This window comes from Manacus candei, unplaced genomic scaffold (assembly GCF_025592945.1).
Source record: "Manacus candei isolate 608988 ecotype Guabito, Panama unplaced genomic scaffold, ASM2559294v1 h1tg000014l, whole genome shotgun sequence".
In the NCBI taxonomy this organism is placed as follows: domain Eukaryota; kingdom Metazoa; phylum Chordata; class Aves; order Passeriformes; family Pipridae; genus Manacus; species Manacus candei.
The window spans coordinates 82286382-82308388 of record NW_026138062.1 but is presented as its reverse complement, the minus strand read 5'-3'; the positions used below and the strand labels follow the sequence as shown (position 1 = coordinate 82308388).

At 40.2% G+C, this 22007-nt stretch overlaps 1 protein-coding gene across 2 annotated transcripts in view; it reads right to left on the bottom strand.

Annotated features, from left to right (window-relative positions):
- EPHA3 (EPH receptor A3) overlaps window positions 1-15566 on the bottom strand; it is a 206089-nt gene extending 190523 nt beyond the window's left edge. Inside the window, exon 1 of one of the 2 annotated variants that reach the window (XM_051780236.1) lies at window positions 15318-15566. In XM_051780236.1, the coding sequence (XP_051636196.1) occupies window positions 15318-15444 (127 nt within the window). In that variant the 5' untranslated portion in view covers window positions 15445-15566. The remainder of the gene's footprint in view (window positions 1-15317) is intronic. The other variant, XM_051780235.1, reaches the window with a different exon arrangement.
- Window positions 15567-22007: the final 6441 nt, after the last annotated feature.

The window sequence follows — 22007 nt, the reverse complement described above, 5'->3', positions numbered from 1 at the left end:
AATTAAAGGATATTCTTCTTTGTCATTTACTTATTTGTTTTTTACAAGCAAAAAAGTCAATTCGGTTCCTTATCCTGGCCATATAGTCTCCAAGTGCTTAATCACACAGTTCTTTAACCAACCTTTTCTTTATTAAAATGAAGTAGAACAGGTGAATTGATACAAAGCACTATACAAAAAAATAACCTCTATATAAATACAAACCAATCAACTATTAGTACACAACATGAAAATGCTGTTTGCAGCTGCACCAATCTGTGCTCCTTCAATATTTATTATCTCTGATCTGGGTTTACTTTTGTTGGGTGTGTTCACTCTCCTCCACATCCCCTTTAATTTTTTTTTCCTTCAATATGGAAATTAGTGATAATGAGAAATGAAATAAATCTCATCTTATGCTAGGGAATTTTAACACCTGAGAACAATGGATCTGTTAGAGGTGGCCACTAGCAGTCTGAGCAGCTTCAGCTTCTATTTGTTAGCCTGAAGGGTTGTCACTGCTCCCAGAACCAGATGGCCTGGGCATTGATACTCCAAGAAAATAGAAGAATAGGATTAAAAAAAAAAAAAGGGAAATTATCTATGAATCTGCTAAATTAAGCTATTTGTATTATTTCATTATTATCCTTTTAACTGCTATTTAATTTTGGACAGTATTTAAAAAAAAAAAGAGCTATGAAAGTATTATTTTTACTGTTAATTAGGATGTACAGGAGGAGACACAGTAAGGAAAACAGGTGTACAGTATTAGAAATAACACCATGATACAAACAACCATAAATATACATATTTTCTACTTTTGTGTGCACACATTTTTGTCGTCTACATGTGTATATGCAGTGCTATAATATATGAATGAGCTGCTCTGCCATCTATGTGGGAAATGTTTCCCCCTGCAGTTATACACCCCTTTAAAAAAAACCAACAGTACTGCGAATTTTTACCTACATCAATATACAAAATAACTTTACTATTCCTACAGAAAGAACACAATCCAGTAGTATATATTTCTTAGCTCTGAATTTATCAATAAGTCAATCACCTACATAAAGAAAAATCAGTCAGTCCTTTATTGAGTGCAAAGGGCCCTAGGCAGACTAATCTGGAGCAAGGTTTGCATCTCCAAAAAGGAAACACTAATAAAAATTCAAAAGGAAAATTGCACTTCTCAGGTTTGTGAGTACAAATTCCCACAGATTACAGATCTCCTGGAATAAGACAGATATGTTTGTTGTGCCTCTGCAATACAGGGTGGTGAAGCAAGCATGACTTCTGAGGTAAATTACTTGGCAATAAGCTGCTAAGGCAAATCACTCAGGAGTAAACTTAAGTAATATATTTATTCCTTAAGAATGAGCTTCTTGAAAACATGATTGCAGCCACTCTGAAGCTGATGAATTCAGTCCAAATTCATCGGTCACATCTGGAAAAAATAAACAGGCAACAGGCTCAGAACCTGGTGGTAGTTTCCCCCTCTAGACTTGCCAAGCATCTCCAGCTTGCCCTTGAGGTGGAGATGATCAGCATTCAGCATCTCTCTCTGTGCCACCTCCATAATGGTCAGCTCCCTTCTATCTCTCAGAGCAGACTTACCAGGTGAGCAGGAATTCCTGCAAGAAGCACTCAGAGGAATTAGAAAACTTGGAATCACAAGGCAAGCTACTTTTCCACGCTCAAAAACGTTTCACTACATTTTAGAAATCCTTAGAAGGCAAGTTTTCACACTGACTTACAGTAGCTTCTAGTAGCTACTTACAGTAGCTACTGTTCTTTACTAATATCTAAAATGTAAAACACATTTCCTTTCAGGTAGTATCATTTTTTCATCAGCCTGATGAAAAAAGGTCTTCCTTTCTCTGAAAAAAGCTTCTGTGACACTCATTTTCCTTTGACTTCAAGGAAGATTTGCACACCTTGATAGAGAGCAAACAATTAATGCAGAACTTACAAGCTGCAATAATGCTGGTCCCTAGCCAAAAATGATAGGGAGAGGCAACCGTATTCTGTGGTTTAGGCCCTGATATGCTGTTCTGCCAACAATCTAGGTCTTGCCTTGACAAAGACTACACATTTCTACTGGTTTCAGGATTAGGATTGATATGGGGAGCATAGAATGGGGTAAGAGGGCTAAGGAATGTGTAAACAAGGGTGCTAGAGAGAAAGGGAAAGGGACAAGGGACAAAGGAGGGAGGGTTGCTGCCTTCAAAATCCACTTATAAAACTTATAAGGCTTACCAGTATTAGAAAAATAAAAAAACCATTAGGGGCTTAAGGTATCACATGAAAGGGAATCAAGATTTCCAGGTTCTTTCTGAGGTTTATGAATTTCTCACACAACTCATTTGCTCTCCTCTTCTACCTCCTTCTCCTGCAAAACTGTGTCTCTCAGCTCCTACAGAAATCCTTGTGGTTTACCAGCTGGTTACTAAGGGTAACTCTTAAACCAGCTGAACAGTTTTATTGCTACTGATGATACTTTCTGAGAGAATGCCTTGAAAAGGATTACTGGTTATGCTAAGGAGACACAGAGGAGCTCTCTTTTAAATAAATAAATAAAGTGCTGTCTAACAATCTCAGTATCCTGCATTGGTTCCCATCTTGTAATTAACTCACTTTAAAACTAGTGGTAATTCTGAGGGAAAATTTACTGGTATTAAAATACTTCAGTGCTATTAAATTTGAGCAATCATGACTTCTTACTCTGAAAATCAGTGCCTTGGTCCTCCTGTACAACAGTCTTGCTCACCCTACTGCACAATGCAGCTATTTCTGCCAAGTTGCAGCACACAGGCAAAGTGCCAGTTAAGAACATTTCTTCCTAAAAACAAATTTGTTCTCTAAAAAGAGAATATTTGTTCTCTTTTTAGAAACTCTCTCCTGCTTGATTCTTCTGGCCATGTACAATTGCAAGAGAAAGCATTATCAGTTCTCTCAAGGTGGATTTCTGCCTAGGGAGGGTAAAAACGACACTCTTTCCAACAAGTGGAGGAGGGATGCAAAATGCAAAGCTCCCTCATTGTCCTCCTCATGGTATCAAGCAGAAGATGAATGAGTGCTTGGGTGGAATTTGACACACAGGCCCACTCATGCTACCTGAAACTGCTTCCAGACTGAAAACTGAGGCTCACTAACAGCAGGTCTCATCAGGAGTAATGTCAGTGACAGAAAAAGAACAGTAACACAAGATTCCTGAACAGAGTTTGAAAGCAGTAGCATTTCCAGAAACACTTGGAGTAACAACTGCTACAGTGAACTGAACTCAGTACAAACACCTTCCTCAAGAAACAAAAATAAACAAACGAATGTTGTGCCAGGTAGAACCACGCCCCGAAATCCCTTCCACTGTCTAAGAAATCAGGAGGAAAGCCTGCTAGGAGACATCTTGCAACTTGCAATATCTAAAGTACTGTCTACAAACAACTTCACCACTGGAAAGCATTTCCAAATCACATTCTATACCAAGAAACTACAGAGCAACAGACAATGACGTAAGATACACAAAATGTTTTTTCTTCAACTAATTAACATTTCCTATTAGAAGTTAAAAAAACCCCAAGACACAAGAAACCGCCATCATTTCATCTTTTCCTGTTTGGCATCAAACTGTCAGTTTAGAAATGCACTAGTCAGTTATTAAGAAAATGCCAACAAATGGGAAAAAATAAATTTGCTGCGCAACCTAAAAAATAAATTTAAAAAAATGGTGAGTGTACATAATTGAAACGTGCCATAATCCTGAGCAGCAGAGAAAATACTCTGTGGCAGGAAGTCAGCTAAAGCTTGGTTTTGGGGTGGGACAGAGTGGAGTCAGTGCAAACCCTGATGTACATTTTTGGAATGGTGAATCCTTCCCAGCAAGGGGGACTTACACCTGGATTTTCATCTACCTCTGAGAACAGATCAGAGTCTTCTCAATTTCCCCTTCCCCCAGCAGTGGCAGATCACCTTTGTGTCTCTGGATTATTCTGAGGCTGGAAGAAACACCTACAGACAGACAGGTAGGGCTCAGGTCAGGCCAAAGTTGCACCTTGGTGCCAAAGAGGATCAGCTCTCACACTGATGTTGCTGAAATCATGCTGAAATTTGCTAAAGCTGACCAAGCAATCTTTAGGAAGAGACAACAAATAAAAAGGGTGACCGACAGTGAAGCCTGGTTTTAAGTAGCTTCAATTTGCTGCTTGTCCAATAACAGAAGTCAGGTCTCCTGTGATTTTGTGGTCCTGCATTTCCACTCAAATGTTTTAGTGAAGATGTCATCACTGCTCAGAAGGAAATGACCTTGGAACACCAGAGATGATCCAGGTCCCCATTAATTAACACTGCTTGTACAACTTTGTCTCCCTCAAGCCTAGGACACCCGAGGAAGCAAAGACTCCTAAAGTCTCCTAAAAACAGCCACTAGAAATTTGTCGCAAGTACCCAATCCAGATGCCAACAGTTTGGCCCATTTACCACACAACTCTTTTCCAAATGTGAGATTTCTGCCACAGCTCAAAGCCAGACTACAGTTCTTCAGAGAGGCACAACACTGTGGGGTCTGCACTTTCAACCCTTCTTGCCTGGGCCATTTTACTGTACAACACAAATATGATTTTGTGCAGAACATTTCAAATTTGGCAATTGTCATGTTTAATCTGGGGTTAAATTGCTGACTGAAGAACTCCATGAGGGTAGGAGCAAGAGACGAACAAACAAGGGAAAACCAAAACTAATTAAAAACCAGTTGCTCCAATACTTAACACAGCAGTCTTCAGAAAAGCCTGGACAGTCCAAGTCTCCATTATTTTCATTTAGATGTTAATTAAATAACTGTTTCCAAAGTTAGGAGATTTTGCTACAAATATTATATGAAAAGACAAATGATTAGCAATATATGTCAAGTTACTCTACAGAATATTGCTTCTATAGAACATACAAGCTTACAACATCAATTTTGGCAAATTCTAATTTTATGGTAGTTTCCCCCAGCTTTTGAAGGGGAAGAATTTAATTTTCCTCCCAGATTTTACTCTTCTCAAACACACTCCCCAAGAGTGTCTGAGGCCAGATTTAGTTACCTCAGCTTTTCCTACAGCTGAAAAACGAAGCAGCCAAAGAAAGAACCTCACTACAAGTTCCTCTCAAAAGGCTGCCACGAAGGAGGGAATGCAGGACAGCAACAAGCAACGCAGGAATGCCAATAAATAAAAGCATGGACTATAAACTGGAAAACCAGAGCCATTCCAGAGGCTCTATGGCTGCATAGCAGCCCCTCTCCCTGATCACAGTAGGGATTTTGGTGCTGCTGGGGATGGGTGGCACTCCCCTGCCACCTTCACAGGCATCAGGCCACGCCAACTGGCAGCCTCATCTCTCTGTGAACCTCAGCCCTGCCACCTTGGCCCTCATCACCTGCACTCAGTGCCAAGGGGAAACCTCTGCCTCCTAAGTACAGAGCCTGAGCATGCAGAAGGGACACCACCATCCCAGGTCTCCCAAACAGACAGGACAAGGACAGTCAGGTCCAAAAATAAAAGCCTGACATGAGAGGTTGCAAAGAGAAAATCTGCAGAACTGCACTGTCCCTTGGCAGAGAAAACTGGAACTGATTTCAAGAGAGAACAGAAAACAAACATCGCCAGAAACACCCAGAGCGTTCATGGAACACCAAAAGCTGTTTCCCCCACCTGACTGCAGCACCTTGCAGGAGCTATTCTTGTTACTGTAAAGAGAAGACAAAGACAAGCCATTTCTGCTCCAATGACGACATATGAACCAGCAGGTCTTTCTGCAGGAGGACACTCTGCAGCTCTTTTTGCACCTTTACATTGCTTTTTCTCAGGATACCTGTCTGTGTTAAGTTGACAACCATCCATCCATCCTCATGGATGAACACAGGCAAAACAGATTTTATTTCTTTTTTATTAGTTTGAAACATGAGAGTTCTCCTGATATTGTTCAAGTGGCACAAAGCTCAATTTCCAAGTATGCAAAAACATATGACTGGTAGTGGGCTGGAATGCAATGTTTATCAAAGGGGCCTAATAAGGTTTTGGTTTTATTAGGCTATTTCCTGTAAGTTGATATGTGCCAGTTCTTTTCATTAAGACAAGGATATAAAAATTAAAAATGGATTAACTTAATGGGTTCCAAATTACTGTGACGCTTTTGCTTCTTTGCATTTTTTTTTAACAGTTCCAACTGGTCCTTTTCCGGTACTTCCTACAAAAGGTAAGAGGCATAAAGCCTTTAGATACCTGAATTAGTTTAGCTAAACTCCCATTCAAAACCAAATCCTACTAATCTCATTCTACTCCACCACTCTGGCATTAAATCTGATATCAGTGAGGCACTGTGTTAATCATGGAAATGCAAGATTGGAGCTACTGTGTTGAAGGGAGTTTAAGCTCCAAAACCCAAGTTTAACTTTCTCAGGGGAAAAAAAAAATAGCAGAAACTATGGATGAGATTCTGTTACCTAAACCCAGAATAGAAGTGGGTCTCTTGCAGGATGTGTCATATTTGTCAGTCTTGTTGGGTGCCCAAACTCTGAGTCACATAAATGGCACCACATGTGCTGTCTAGCCAAAACTCAACAGCAAACGCTACTCAAATAATTTTAATAAGTTCTAAAGCACTTCTCAAGCACATCTAACACTTTTTACTTCTTTGCTCCTACTCCCCTGGGGAAAAAAATAATTTTCAGTGTTCACTATTTTTACAGAATTGAGCTCTCTGAAGGTCTGATAGATCTGGGGTCTACCAGAGCGTGGCAAAGATCTCCCTTGGGGAGGCTTCCAGCAACTCAAAGGGGAAAATAAATATTGCATCATAATGTCCCAAGTTCACTTAAGGTAAACTGAGAATTCCATGCCTAGTATGGAATGCTCTAGACACCAAATGTGTCCCAGAAAAGACTCTTGGGCAGCCACAACACCCATGACTGAAAGCTCCTAAGTTCCCACAAGTTTTACTGCAGTTCAAACCTATTCAAGGACCTGAAATCAACAAAAATCACAGCAAATGATCAATACCCCTTTGAGGACAGACATTTTTGAGACGAGGACCAGAGCACAAGTCCAGGAAATGACTATTCATTTGTTAAAAAGGCTGTGATATCCCCCAAGTGAATCAGCTGGCAGCAAGCCACAACCCATAAAAAAATTTGCTTTTAAGGAACTCTTTGCATGGGGCACAAAAAACAAAATTCTTGGAAGGGAAGAGAGTTGGGTTGGGTTTGGTTTTGTGAGTTTGAAACACAGGAATTAAGACTTGTAAAAAAAAAAAAAAAATCAGAGAATCATGAAGTACTACATTTGGAAAGCCACATACTCAGGTGTGCCCTGATAGTTTTGTCAAGCTTTTCTTCTCTACTCCCATGAATCAAGAGCTCCAGCTGGAATGGACTAGGAAATGCTTGGGTCCTTACATGGCTACTCCACAGATAAAATAAATCCACAAAGTGAATGACTAAACATCATGGTGCAAACTGGGGGAGTAAAATGCCAATAGCATAAGAAATCTCCTCAAATGTCATGTTGAGAAAATCAAGATGCTAAAACCACTTTTATTTTCCAATACAGTGATGTCACCAACATGTTTCCATTGTTTGCCAGGTTAACAGAATTTATGGAGGTAATTAATGCAGAACATGTGTGCTGAGCTATCCATATGAAAAATGGAATTGCCCTGACTTCATTTGCTGCCTTTGCAACCAAAACCCTGCTAACATCTTTTTTCACTATTTCCATATGTGAGAAATACAAATATTTATAACAAAGGTAAATGACTAAATGACTGCTCTATTCCCATCCACCCACAAGCCACTTTTTCGTATTCCTGTCTTCTGCTTATTCTTCTGCTTCCATTACCTTCCCACAAAGGGCTCAGGTTTCCATTATGTGCCACAAACTAAGCATACTCCTCATGCTTTTTCTCCAGAATTTCTTTCCTTGGTTAGCACAGACAACTTCTGTTTCAATTTCTTGAATGGAAAAAATTCCAGCTTTGACCCAGCTTCCAGGACCAAGGCAACCAACTAACTATGGAAAAGCAATGCCATTAAACATGTAATTCTTTCCTTTGTCTTTTCTTCTGGACATCTACAGGATCAAACTATCCCCCTTCTGGTAAATAGTATTTAGTAATGGCTGAATGTTGTTTTGCAGGGCCATTGCCATCTCAGAACCTGTTTCTATATAAAGGCCTTAAGTCAGTGTTCTCCATAACTGGTCATGAACATGAAGGTTGGACAGACATAACTTGGTTTGCCTTTTTCTTTTTTTGCTTCTTTCGTTTTCTATTTTCTTTTTTCCCCTTCTTTTCTTTTTTTTTTCTTTTTTTCCCCTGTTTTAAAGAAAGCACTGCTAGAGAAAGACTAAATAGAATGGTAAAAATGTCCCTACCCTGTCTTAACTGCAGCCTCTGTGTAAATTCAGCACTGGTAAATCATAGTCCTGAAGCTTACTAATGTAAACAGAACTAAGACTTTCAGGGAGGCAAGGAATTTCTTAATTTGTGCTTTGCTCAGTGTTCAAATCACTGTCAGCACTGAATTCTGGGTTTCTAACACTGTCATTAATCGGAAAACATTTGGATTTTAGTCTGATTTTTCTAAGATTCAGATCCGACTTTCACTTCATCTCTGCCTATTTATTCTCTTACTTTAATCCTTCTCTCTCCTTCCAAAAGAGATCTCTCAAAAAATCCAGCACAGCAAACCCCCTCTAGCTGCCTTTTAATTATCAGAAACTAAATCAAGAAACCCCTTGTCCCTCATTGCTATTTGTTACTGCACAAAGCTTGTGGGAAGCTCACCACGGACCAAAACATACTTTTTGTGCTTTAATTACAGTTTATTTAAATAGTAACTCGCCACTCGTAGATTTTCTACAAAGCCCTCCAATCCTAGGCACCAATTTAAGAGTTTTAGTTTTTAAATACTGTCCCATACTTTAACATTTAATTATTGCTAAAAAAAAAAAAAAAAAAAGACACCAATGCAATGCAAATCTTTCTATCCAAACACGGATATAAAACAGTAAGAGAAACAAGCTGGAAACAAAAAAAAGTGCCATTCCCACACCTTATTACACTAAACTGCCCTGACTGAACCTTAACATTCAACCTATTGTTCACTTAATTGCTAGCAAGTTTCAAGGACTGTTCGTTTGGTCTGCTATTCTTCTTTCATCAATATTTTTCCAGTAGATTAATGGGATTTTCTTCCATATTTTGCCTGAAACAGCAGGACACAGTAGTTTAATGCAAAAAAAAAGGAGAGTGGCACAACCGTTTCTGCTTGTAGTGTGTCTCATTTAATAATGTCTCTGCAAATTTAAGGCTCTACGTGCTGGTGTTTCATTCAGGCTCCCCGTCACTCGGGCAGGCTGGAACTTTTCTGTCACCATCTCAAGGTTTCTTTCAGGCAAGATTATCTTTACTTCTATATCTTTATTTCTTTCATTCATTCACTGCAGAAATTTGAAAGGAACTTTCAGTCTGAGAGACTGAATTTTAATCTCACATCCGTTTCATGCTGAAAAAAATGAGCGCTTACACTGCAAAATAAGGACTTGCACTCGGATTTATCAAGCCCTAAGAAACCAAGAAGCACAAGACTGCTGCTGGGGAATACAATCCTAACCCCACAAATTGCCACCACGCTCTGTTTCCAAAATTACACCACTGGGAGTTCATATCTAATCTTCTGAATTAACCTATTTTCTTTTAAAAGTTTTGATTCTTGTTTAAAACAGTTTGAATATTATTTTTAAAAAAAAAAGCTACTGCTCTGAAGTGTTTATGGAAATAAGGGTTATATCGATGCAGTGAATTTTTAGCAAAATGGATCAATCACTTAACAGTAGTCATATGCATTTGTAAACAAAAAATTCTTCCATTTCACTGTATCATTTCTTATGGCAAGGCTTTTCCTTTTCATAAGTATATTTTCAACAATGCTTCAACAAATACAACAATACATTTGCAAAAGAAAGGAAACATTTTATTCCAGAAAAAACAACTCTTTGCAGGCTGGAATTATCTTTTAGAAAGGCAGGGAGCTATTGAAAGCCCTCTGAAGTTTTATCTAACACCTCTGGACAAGTCCAGCTAATTTTGCACTTTAGGGTATCAAAGTGACTTTCTGTGTTTCAGTATCAGCTCCTCTGAGTTGAGCTTTGAACTTCACGGAAAGTAAGGATATGATTATTGCTCTGGGGTTTTTTGTTTGGTTGTGGGGTTTTTGTTGTTGTTGTTTTATTTCTTTATTTTTTTTCTACAGAAAAATCAAACAGCAGCTCCAAAGCAGTGGTACTGACATGAATTACAGGTATCTCATGGAACTAACTCAGGCTCTGCATAAAAATCTACACAGTGCTGTTGTATCTGGTAACAGCTCTGTAGTGACCCTCACTGGTGATAAAATCCAGGGCTCTGCAAACAAGAAAATGAACACCTGCATCCGTATTTCTAAACTTTCATCAAGTGGGGATTACAAGAACAAGAGCAATTACATACACTCCTAGAGGAAAACTTACTTTTGATTCTGTTTGAAAACTTGTAAGTATACTAATAGCAATTTCCCTAACACCAGCAGATAATAATTTAAAGAAAAAATAAATTAAAGCTAATTTGTATATCCCCCCAGATGGGAATGAAAAAATTAGGTTCAATCTCAATGCACTCCTGATGTGCAAAGATTTTATGTAAATAACTGTTAAACTTAGTTGAGCCTATTATCTGCTTCATGCTCTCCCTTCTGGTGGTGCCTCTGAAGCCTCATTTCCTGAGGCTGAGAGGACAGAAGAGTTCGAACCCGTTCCTGTGCCCTGACTGCTTTGTTGGGTAGCAAATACATTGTATCCAAATTAACTGCAATAAGAATTAATTGCTGTGTCCAATTTGCACATCTTTTTGTGTTTCAAACATCTGCTTTAAGTCTGGTATAGCATATGTAGTGATTTATTTTTTTTACACACTATATTGAAATCCGCAGTAAGACTTTCAAGAGAAAGTCCAGTGACAAACAGAAAAGGAAATAAATGATTCTCTGTGTTGCAGCCTACTATCAAAAATGTTGACAGAAAATGAAGAATTTACTCAGCTTCTCCTGTTGCGCAGGGTTTTAAAACCATCATGGTGTGAATTTAAAAACGTGTATTATTTGTCTAATCATACAGTTTAGGATTAAGCACAGAAGCTTTGAATACGATACAGCTGTATGAAAAACAGTCCTTTAGCCCCCCATGACTTTGAGTTTTGTGAAACTAAATTTTAAAAGGTATCACACTAAGACTTTTATCCCTACTTTTAACTTCTTTTGCAGATAAAAACTCAAGCCAGAGGCACCAGCAGGAATTGTGCCATGAGAAATGAAGACTTACCCTGACCTAATGATACCTGACACACAGCAAAGCAAGATTTGTAAGAAGCATTTCCCTGTGCAACTCCTTTTGATTCCATTGAAAAGTTCCCAGTATTGACAGCCTTTCCCAAAATTACACGCAAGATTTAGTCAGGCATTTTGCTCCATGTGCAAGCATCACTTTTTTCAAAACCACACCAAGAGCTGTCATTATTACAAAGGCACAGTAAACTGTCTTTTGCAACTTTAAGTGTTAACAGAGACCAGCTCAGATAAAATGCTGTATTTAATTGCATAGTTATGCAAAGTTCTGAGATGGCAATCAATGAAAAAAGGATGAAATTGCATCTGCAAATCCAGTACAGACTGAAAAAAGAGGCTGATTGGAACCTTTTTACTGTAAACCAAAACTATTTGAAACCAAGTACTGTAAGCAGATTTACGTATTGATCTTTTGGTAGCTGTGTTCAGAAGAAATTAATTTTATGCTAGATTGAGAGGTTACAAGAAGTTTCCTGTCTGCACAGTCAAAATATTGTTGAAGCAATTCAGGTTGTCAGTAAAAGCTTAAACAAATTTGCTGATAATCCTGTTAATGACCTAGGTCAAGTGTTAACTGTTGTGGGTTATAAAACAGTGAAATTAAGGTTGCTGGTACCCTCAGGCAGGCAATATAGTTACAGAAGAGACCGAGGAAAAATTATTAAATTAAAGAACAATAAAATTAATTTGATCTCTTGATACTGTAGGAATTATTCAGAAAAAATTTGCATCCTTCTAAGGAAAAAACCACAACCCTCACCAAGCGGAAAATGGAAGAGGAGAACATGTGCTTTCTGTGCACCTACGTGGTGCAGTTTCCAACTTCAAACTGAAAAAAAGTTGGATGTCAAATCTTCCTGACATTTTCCTGCCTCGCTGAAAATGGCACACACCTTCCCAGTGCACACAGATAAATCTGAACTTCACAGAACCCCCCTGAGCTCCTGTGACTGTGCAGGTAAAATTCACGCAGCTTTTTGAGGAGCATGGCAGAGAGAGTTTAAAAAACAAATTCAGTGCAAAATGTTACATTCCGTCAAGAAAAAAACTCTAAATAAAACTTGTCCGGGATGAAGCAAATTAACAAAAACTCAAGCACTCCAAGAAAAAGAGAAAAAAGGACTGCACTGAACACCACAAAATGAAAGAAGCCAACAACTTGCCTTCAGTCCCTCTTTCATCCTTTCCTCCCTTCAGCCCATCCACTCCCATTGCAGTATTAGGACTAACTCAGACAATCATCAGTTTTAATAATCAATTGCAAAAGTAAACTAAATTTATATTTAAAAAAGAGAATTATTTCTTTCAAATAAAATAAATTTAGGAAATATTTCTGATAGCTCTGAACACGCTCTTGTAATGTGCCTACTGCAACATTTACATCCCCTAGAAGTTAGACAAAGCTACATAAACACACCAAAAGATTAGTTCCATCTTTGTTTTTAAAAACAATCTATGAGGAGAATTTCAACAATAGCTTTAATAAAAAATATAGGGAAAATAGGTATACATTTTTATCTACACACCTTTATTAACAGTCTCTGTCCAAAATATACCTTTTTTCATTCTCAGTGGTGAAGAAAGGAAACTTTTCTAAATACCCCAGAGAAATGTGGAAACATCTATCTCTAGTTTTGAGAGGAAATTTCTGGTAAGAACGGCAGGAAAGTAACTGTAGTGATTAGAAAAAAATTATTTAATACAGAGAAACATCATCTTCTGACATGATTTAGAGCTGCATGCTAACACTTATTCATCAAATTAGTGGGTCAGCAAATCATAATAATTCAGATTTCTAAATTCACATGATCAGCCTAAATACACTGTAATTACTGAGCTTTCCTAAACAGGGGTAAAAAAAAAAATTAAAAGAAAAAAAAAAGAAAAAAAAAAAAAAAGAAAAAAAAAAAAAAAAAGCCCTTTAAAAGTTGATTTCTTTTTTAAAAGAAACTGTCAGTATTCCCGGGTTTGAGAGGCACAGCAAAACACATGCTTCAAAAAAAGTAGCCATGCAAAAGCAGGTTACTCTTCTGGTAACTGCATTTATACTGTTGTTTTCACCATCTATTTTGAAAATATTGCTCATATTGTACAAGCTCTTGAAGCTGAAAAGAGAGAATGGAAGCAGTATTTGCTCAAAGCTGGCTTGGACAAGTGTGTTTAATGTGCATTCCCTATGATACCAATTTTTTTCCCCTCCTTTCTCAATTCTCAGTGCCAGTGACTTTAAACACAGAAACAAAGTGGTTATTTTCTTTTTTTTTTTTTTTTTTTTACAAACTTGAAGGCTCTAATATCTTTTTGGCTTGGTTAGTCTCAGTTTACAGAATGTGCCTGTGTGCCACTGCCATGGAGGCAGAGCTGCTCCACTGACTGACAGAACTACAACCATTCCCAAAAAGCTTTTAATAAGACAACAGTAACCCCTACTAACACTCTTGTTTTCATTTCTGAAAATAATTTGTAAGAGATGACAATATTTACAAAATAACATATATCCGGGGGGCTTAAAAGTGACTATTGAAAGCACACTCTTTTAAATAAGCACTGTATATAAAACGAATTTCCATAAACCACACAAGCAGATGACATATTTCTCTTCTACTATAATGGTACCATGATTACTTCTTACCAACGAAACCAACTGATTAAAGATTACTGAGGACTTGTAAAGTTTTCATCTTTTTATTCTATTTCTTTCCCCCCCCCCCAGAAATCATTTAAAGTTGTTATCTCACCGCCTTATCCCACAAGCACCCAGAATATCAATAAGTACATCAGCATTACTTGTACAGGAGAAATAATTGCTCTAACAGCTTTGATATCTGCTTCTCTGCACAAACACTACAGCTTGAGAAGGTGCAAGTTTTACATGGTTGTTGGATGCTAGAAGTTCTTTACAACCTTTGGCCTCTAGATTTTATCCCTAAAGATAATTACACTGGACATCCTGGTCAAGCCAAGTGCCCTCACTGTGCAAGTAAGCAAAAACTCAATTTATTTTTTTTATAATAGGAGAAAGTCAGTTTTAATTATTGGTTTAAGTATTTAAATAATTTTTTTCAGTGTCTAGTTGTCATTTTTTCCCCCTGAAACATAACATGCATTTTCAGCAAATGTCATCTTATAAACTAGCACAGCAAAAGAGAACAAAAACCACTCATGCTTTGTTTCTGCAAATTCACATACATTGACATACACGCGCACAATTTCAACGCATTAATACGAGCTGATAAAAATCTGATACAAATAACACAAATAACACCATCTGATACAAAACCGCTACACGGGACCAAGAGGAGGTTTTACAGGGGAGCCAGCTTCGATTCTTTTTCTGTATTAATTAAAAGTTTTGAAAGGCAGGACGACTAATGCAACCACATGCGAAAGGGCTCGCAGGCTCGCGGGGTGAGGGACACGGGGGCCACCCTTTAGCCTTTGCAGCCGGTTCCCACCGCTGTCAGCTCTCAGCTGTTGGAGGATGGAACAGGAGGGCACCTGCCGGGGCTGGGATGCTCCGGCTCCCCCTGCGCGGCGGCACCGCGGCCGCTCCCGGCGCTGCCCCTTTCCCTGCCCGCCCTCTGCCCACCTCGCCTCCGGGCTCCTCGCTGCCCATCGCCCCCGCTGCCGGAGGAGCCGGGGCGCCACAGGCTGCCCTGCCCTCGCCAACTTTCCTCGGGGGGCGGGTGGGGCACGGCGAGCCCGGCGGTCCCGGGGGCGAGGAGGGGATGCCACCCGGGACCACCCTAAGGGCGAGCGGGAACGGGGAATAACAGATCAAAAAGAATTAAAATAAATAGGAAAGGGTGGATGGAGGGACGGGAGAGCAAGAGGAAAAGGGGGAATGGAGGAAAGGGAGGGCAAGAGGGCAGTGGGGATGGAGGGAGAGTAAGGAAGAAAGGGGTGACCCGGCCGTGCCGCGGCTCACCTTCGTTGCCGGGGCGGGCGCTCAGACGCGCGGCAGCGCCGCGGGCAGCACGGACCAGCAGCAGCAGCAGCAGCAGCAGCAGCAGGAGCAGGAGCAGCGGCGGCGGGCGGCGGCGGTCCATGTCCATGTCGGCAGGCAGAGCCGCATGTCTCCGCGCCGCATGCCACCGCTCCGCGCCCGCTCCGCGCCGCCGCTGGGACCGGGAGCGGGGCCGGGAGCAGGAGCGGGGCCGGGACCATGCCCCGCGCCCGCCTTCGCGCTGCGCCCGGGAGGGGCCGCCCCCGCCCGGCCCCGCTCCGCCACCGCCCCGGGCCCGGCGCCGCCCCCGCCCCGCTCCGCCCACCGCGGGGGCGATCCGGGCGGGGCAGGGCGGCTGCGAGCCGGGCGGGTCCCGGTGCGGTCCCGGTGCGGGTCCCGGTGCGGGTCCCGGTGCGGTCCCGGTGCGGGTCCCGGTGCGGGTCCCGGTGCGTGCGCGGCGAGGGGACAGGGGCAGATCGCGGATGCCGGGCTGAGCCTGCCTGCCCCCCCGTGCCCGCAAGGATGCCCAGGCACACGCGGCACGTAGCGGGGTCGCTACCAGAGGCGGTGGCACGAGTCACGTAACTCGGAAGCCTCGGGTGGGTGCTTTAGCCGGCTATCATGTCCAATTACCGGCCTTTCCCTAGAATGAATGCGACTGCAAAGTAGCGGTGAAACCCTTCGGAGTTTGAGGCTGCAGCCATAGCTGGCTTGCTAGAAAAATGCAGATTTCTATGGTTCATCTCTTTGCTGCCCACGGTGACTCTACTCCCGCCTGCACTATAATTCTGGCCCCAAAGAACAGACTTACTCTGACCTCATTTAAGCAAACTGGAGCCCTCACAAGAACAAACTGGTAGCAGGGGTCTCCCAAGCGCTGCTCTCTGTAGGGGCGTGCAGCTTTGCTCTGTAGGGTGTGCAGGTTTACTCGAGAAGTTACCATGTAAAGTGAGCGTTTTAGCAGCATTCTCTGCATGCCTGCACTCACCTCCAGTCCTCACAGCCCAGCGCAGGCCCCAGAGTACCTGTCAGAACAGTACTGCTATCCCACTGCTCCCAGGGGGAATCACTGCAGAGCAGTGCTTCCCAAGCTTCCCCTTCTGAAGATTATTTTTTTTCAGAATATGGACATCTTTCCCAAGTGACTCATCTCAGGTCTCCAGAGCCACCCAGTGTGGTTCTGTGGAAATGGGAAAATATTTGAATAATGCTGAAGTCAAATAAATATTTCACTCCAAACCCAAGTTGTGCATTCACGTAGCACAAGGTCTTGCTCTGAATGCCTGTGCTGTCTGAAAAGACAGCAAGCAACAGGCCAGGAGGAAAGCAGTTTTGGCAGCAAATGTGGAACGACATCACAGAATTAACATCCAAAATCTTTGATACCACAGTAACTGAACCCCTATGCTTCTCAAATCATATCTGAACAACCTTCCTCTTGATTGTCCTGTGTGTCCTTAGGTCCTTAGGGTCATCAGTGCCACCAGGACAGCTGAGAACTGCTGCCCGTGGGATAACACTGCAGCATAGCACTGCCAGCTCCCTTCAGCAGTGATGCAGCTTTCCCACCACCCCCCTGGCAGCAGAAGAGGAGGTGCTGGACTGGTTGCAAGGCAGGACCTATGCCAAGGTCTCTCCTGCCCAGTGTTGGCATTCCCCAAACGTCTGGTTTAACTCTGCCAGGTTTACACTGCACTACAGGAGTTGGAAGTGTGTGTGAGCCAAAGCAAAGGAGAGGGAAGGCTGTGAGAATTCAATCTCAGGTACTTATTTCAAGGCAGCACAGTGGAGGACATGAGCATTAAACATTATTAAAGAGAAATTAATTTCCTTTCCTGTTTCCAGGCTTGATTATTCAATCAACCAAATTAGGGAATCATCAAACCTAATATCATCTGTTTCATGTCTCCAACCCTTCCTTTCACTTATACTCATATTTACCATATATTTCCTCTGTGGTCAAACTTCCAAAAGGAGAAAGAGATGCCCAGGGCTCTTGAGCAGGCACCTCCAGGGGCAGAGGGAGGAACAGGGTTGTCTGACCATACAATTAACAGTGTATGGCCTAGAGATGGACACTCCCTGTCCTCCTTTGCCTTCCTCAAGGCTCATTTCACTAAAACATTTCAATCTTTTGACAGAGATGCTTTTCCACAGCAAAAGTCCAGAAATATACACTGGTTTCCCCAAAATGTCACCCTCCCTAGTAATAAAAACTATCTTAGTTCAAAGTCGGGGTTTTTTTGCAAAATTTTACCTCAGCTTTTTTTCAATGAACACAAATGTTTTCATTGAGTTCTTTTGTACAGCAGAGGCAAGTCTGCTTTTCAAAACACTACTAAGTTCTCAGAGCTACTAGTTTTGGTCTCTGTGGAGCCACATCTTTCTTTCATGACTTCAGATATTTTTTTTAAGGTGGGAAAAAAAGGTGAAAGAAAAAGGGTGAAGGATGATAGCAAATTTTGGGGCTGGGGAGGCGGTGGCGAGTGGAGAACAACAGTGACAACAACCAAACCAAAACCCAACAAATTTCTGTTTTCGGTTAGTGGAAAAAACATTTCTAAAGAAGAGATATTTTGGTTTTCAGTTTAAAAACACAGTTTACAGTTTACACATGGTTTCAGTGTGTAAAACTGTGTGTTTTACACACAGTTCTATGTACATAAAACATCTGCACTTTCCAGCTGCAATATCTGATTCTGCTCTTGCTCCTGCTCTGGGAGTGGGAGGTTGAGCACCCATCACGGTTTTACCCCATAACAGTGATTTGCTGATGCAGGAAAAGCAAAAAAAAAGGAGAGGTAACCACATTCCACTGCCTAGTCTTGGGTTTATGTGGTGTCATTTTCTACAGATACAAATCCAAGCCAAAAAAAAAAAGAACAAAACCAAAAAAAAGGGTAATGTTATCATTAACTCCTTCGCTGGTTGGCTGTAAAAAAACAAAGGATGGATATCAGAAATAGTTATGCATCTTTTTCTGAGATAACTATGTGGTTACCACGTAAAGATAATATTGTGGGTTTTTTTGGGTTTTTTTTAAAGGACATAGAAGAAGGAAGGAGAAGAATAAATTAAAATCCATCCAGTAAACACCAGATTGTCAATTCCCAAGTCTGCCTCATGATAGCATCCATGCACACAAACATGCAAACACACAGATTTTGGGTTGGTTTCACCATCCCTGCCTCAAGGTGTGTTTTTCAACCTTCTTTTCTCCTTGTGAAGATTAGAAATGCTCTTCTTAGAAACAAATTATAGATGAGATTTTCATATCCTGTTGTGGACAGCTCATAGCTCTGTAACAAGGGGCAATATGGATAATACCCAAACACTAAAGGTGAACTCTGCAGAATCTTTTCTCCAGATCAGAGAAACATTGCTTTAAACAAATATTTTGAGATTACTCATAGTAATCTCATTCTGAATTTTTAAATATCTTAGCACCAGTGAATTCATCTCATGCAGGAAGAATATTAAAAAATGCAATCTACATAATGCAAATTTTTAGTATCAAACCTCAAAGAAAGAAAACCTCTCAAGCTAAAAAAAATGAATAGCAGAAATATTTGGAGAAAATTTGAAATAAAGAACACATTTTTAAAAGCTGCAGGTTCTGGGAAAATTCTCAGCAGGAAAGAAAGATAAAATTCATTATAAATTTCTCACTCTGCTTTTTTCTTTGTGACAAGCATTATGTTAGTTTTGTGCAAATTGCCTGTTTACTCTATTAAGAGTAATTTTTTGTGAGCTTAAAGGGCACCTTTGAAGAAAGAAAATAGCCTCTAGTGGCATTTCTACATAACCAGAGTGCACATGGTAATATCTTTGCCCTAGCATCCATAAAATCATTCTAGAGAAACACATAACTATGATTTATGATTTTCTGCCAACCCTGGACTTTAATTTCTTTAATATATTGAAGATCAAAATCCTTACTAAACACAAATTTTATCTCTTACATTTTTCTTTTGTAAACAGGGAAGTGACACATTCTGTGATTGCATAATGGAAAAAAGAAATCATAACACATGGGCAGAATGCTCCAGATCTCACGTTTGCATACTAAATAGGAAAACAACTTTCTGCCTAATGAAAAATGTTACAGATTATTAGGAATGGCCACAGAAGTAATCAATCAATTTATCCAATGGACTGGGCCACAGTCTGCTTCCAAGAAGCTTTTTAATGTTTATGGCTCTTGAGTTGCATTGTTTAATTAATTGAATGACATGAAACTTCTAATCTTGGAGGTTTGAAGATAAAGTATTCTCCTTAAAAACAAACAAAAAGAATTAATGATGGGTTCACCACTCATAAAGAAAGGTGGCCAGACAATCCTCCATTTACTGGGGGAGGAGGCACAGCAGAACAATGCTCCCCATCCATGGATGCCTTTGCCTGTGACTCCATGGGATTGTTTGGAGGCGTGAGAACATTTCCCCCTCAATTTCTGCTACTTATTTATGAAGGTTCTTGTTTGTGAGGTTGTTATACCCCCACTGAATCCCTGTGCTGACAGAACTTCTCCACATAAATCATACCAGGCACAGCTTTTCAAAATTGTTCAGTGATATTTAGGCCTCCAAACAACCCCCTGAGGATACACACACACACACACACATATATATATATATACACATATCTATCTGCATATCTTTAAGACTGACTGTTGAAGTGTTGAGATAAAATTATCATAAATGGAAGCATTGCTGCTTGGCTTCATCATAAAGCAGCAGCTTGGCATGGGCCAGTCTTGGAGATGGTGACCAAGGAGGAAGAACACCCCTAAGAGCCACCAAAGAGGTAGATTTACTTGCTTTAATTATTCTTTGGGAGACATTTTATGGCATAACCCAAAGGTCTCCCAATGTACAATGTCGCCCTGAAAATGAAAGCACATGAGAAAATGCAGGATGTGGAAGAATAAAAGACAGGATGCAATAAAAACAAGTGATAAATGAACTGTGAAAAGTTACTTTAAATAAGTAATTTAAAGCTAAGCTATAGCTCTTTCCAATCAATACTTACATAATAATTACACGGAAATCCAGAAAAATGGATTAACTAGACAGCATAAGCGACTCAGCTTTGAGCAGCAACAAAGCTGAAATTGTAATTATGAAGCAACTGCACACCAATTCCATGATGAAAAAAGTATGACTTATTGTGGAGATGGAATACAGTAGAAAAGGATGCAAAATGCAAATGCAGTTTAGTTGCAAATTTTCCCCATAAAGTCTGAATCATTTGTTAAGTATGCAATAAAAAGGTGACACTCCAAGCACTTTGACTGAATTTGCTTATCTGTAAACAAAAATCTATAGAAGCCATAAAATAAATGCTTCACTAGCATTACTGCCAGTTTTCAGAGAAAAGGAGCACTTATGTGCAGGAGAGAGTATTACTATCATGAAAAAGCTTGCCAAATTTTAGCTTGGATGGAGCATTTACAGTAGAAATCTCTGAATTCTTTAAAACCAGATCGTGTTATGGAGACACTAGCAGACCTCCAGTGAGGTGCATAATGATGAGTTTGATTAGTTTATTTATTTTTTTTCTTGCAGGTCACAACAAATATTCCAAAATTTCTGGTGTTAAAAAAAAAACAACAAAAAGATAACTAAGAAATGATATTATTTATTCTCAAGTGTTTCAACCATCTGACTTTTGTATTTTTTTTGCCAGAAGATACTGTGAGGCACTGTTGAAAGAAAAAAAAAAGGCAGCCACATTTTAAAATAAATGCCACAGTACTTCTAATACTGGGAATCAGCAACCAATTTAGGGAATGCACTTTGAGAGTGCACGGATATATTTCCGTGATCTGGCTGAGCTGGATTGGAAACATTCCCTTGTCTTTGCAGAGCCAGGCTTGCACATTGACAGCAAAATAGGTCGTCTATTTTTGCTAACTAAAAAACTTAACTGCAGCAACAGTTATGGTAAACTGCACTTTCAAACAGCATAATGCAAATAATTTGAAGAGTTGGTGTTCACAACATGTGAAAAACTCCTGAACAGTTTCATTTCCACAGTGAACATTTTGCATTTGACAATTGATTTGGTGTCTTAGTACATATTTTTTGTGCTGCAGCAAAGAACACCTGAGATCCCACATACGAATGTGGGACTTTTTCTGTTCATTTGCTGTTCTTTCTCAAATCCTCTCAGCCACTCCCTTGTAGCCAAAAATGGGGTTTTCTCCCTTCTCTCTCATGGAACTGGCACTGTGAGTTTTGTCCAAGGATGTAGAATAAGATGAGTAAAAATCCATAAAGTACCAGTATTTTGGAATCCTCAACTTCACATTAACATCAAAGCATGAAATCATTTCGCACTTTGCTCATAATGGCAAGATGTACATTTGGTTGCATGGTGTATGTATAATTTGTACTTCCCAACTAAAAGCCTCTGCCCAAGAAAAGAATTAGAACTCAAAAGCTGACAATTTTTTTCGAAAGACCCATTCCCAACTCTGATGCCTGCATGTAGACAAAGAGTTGGCCTTAAAAGCTGCTTAGTTCAGATCTTTGGGGAAAGATTCATTAAGTTGAACCTGAGATCATCATATGTAATGATTTATATATATGTAAGTTCAGAACAAATCCTTGTCTTTCAGAAGTTCCTTCAGGAAATCAAACAGACATGCCCAATTTACCAAAATTTCTC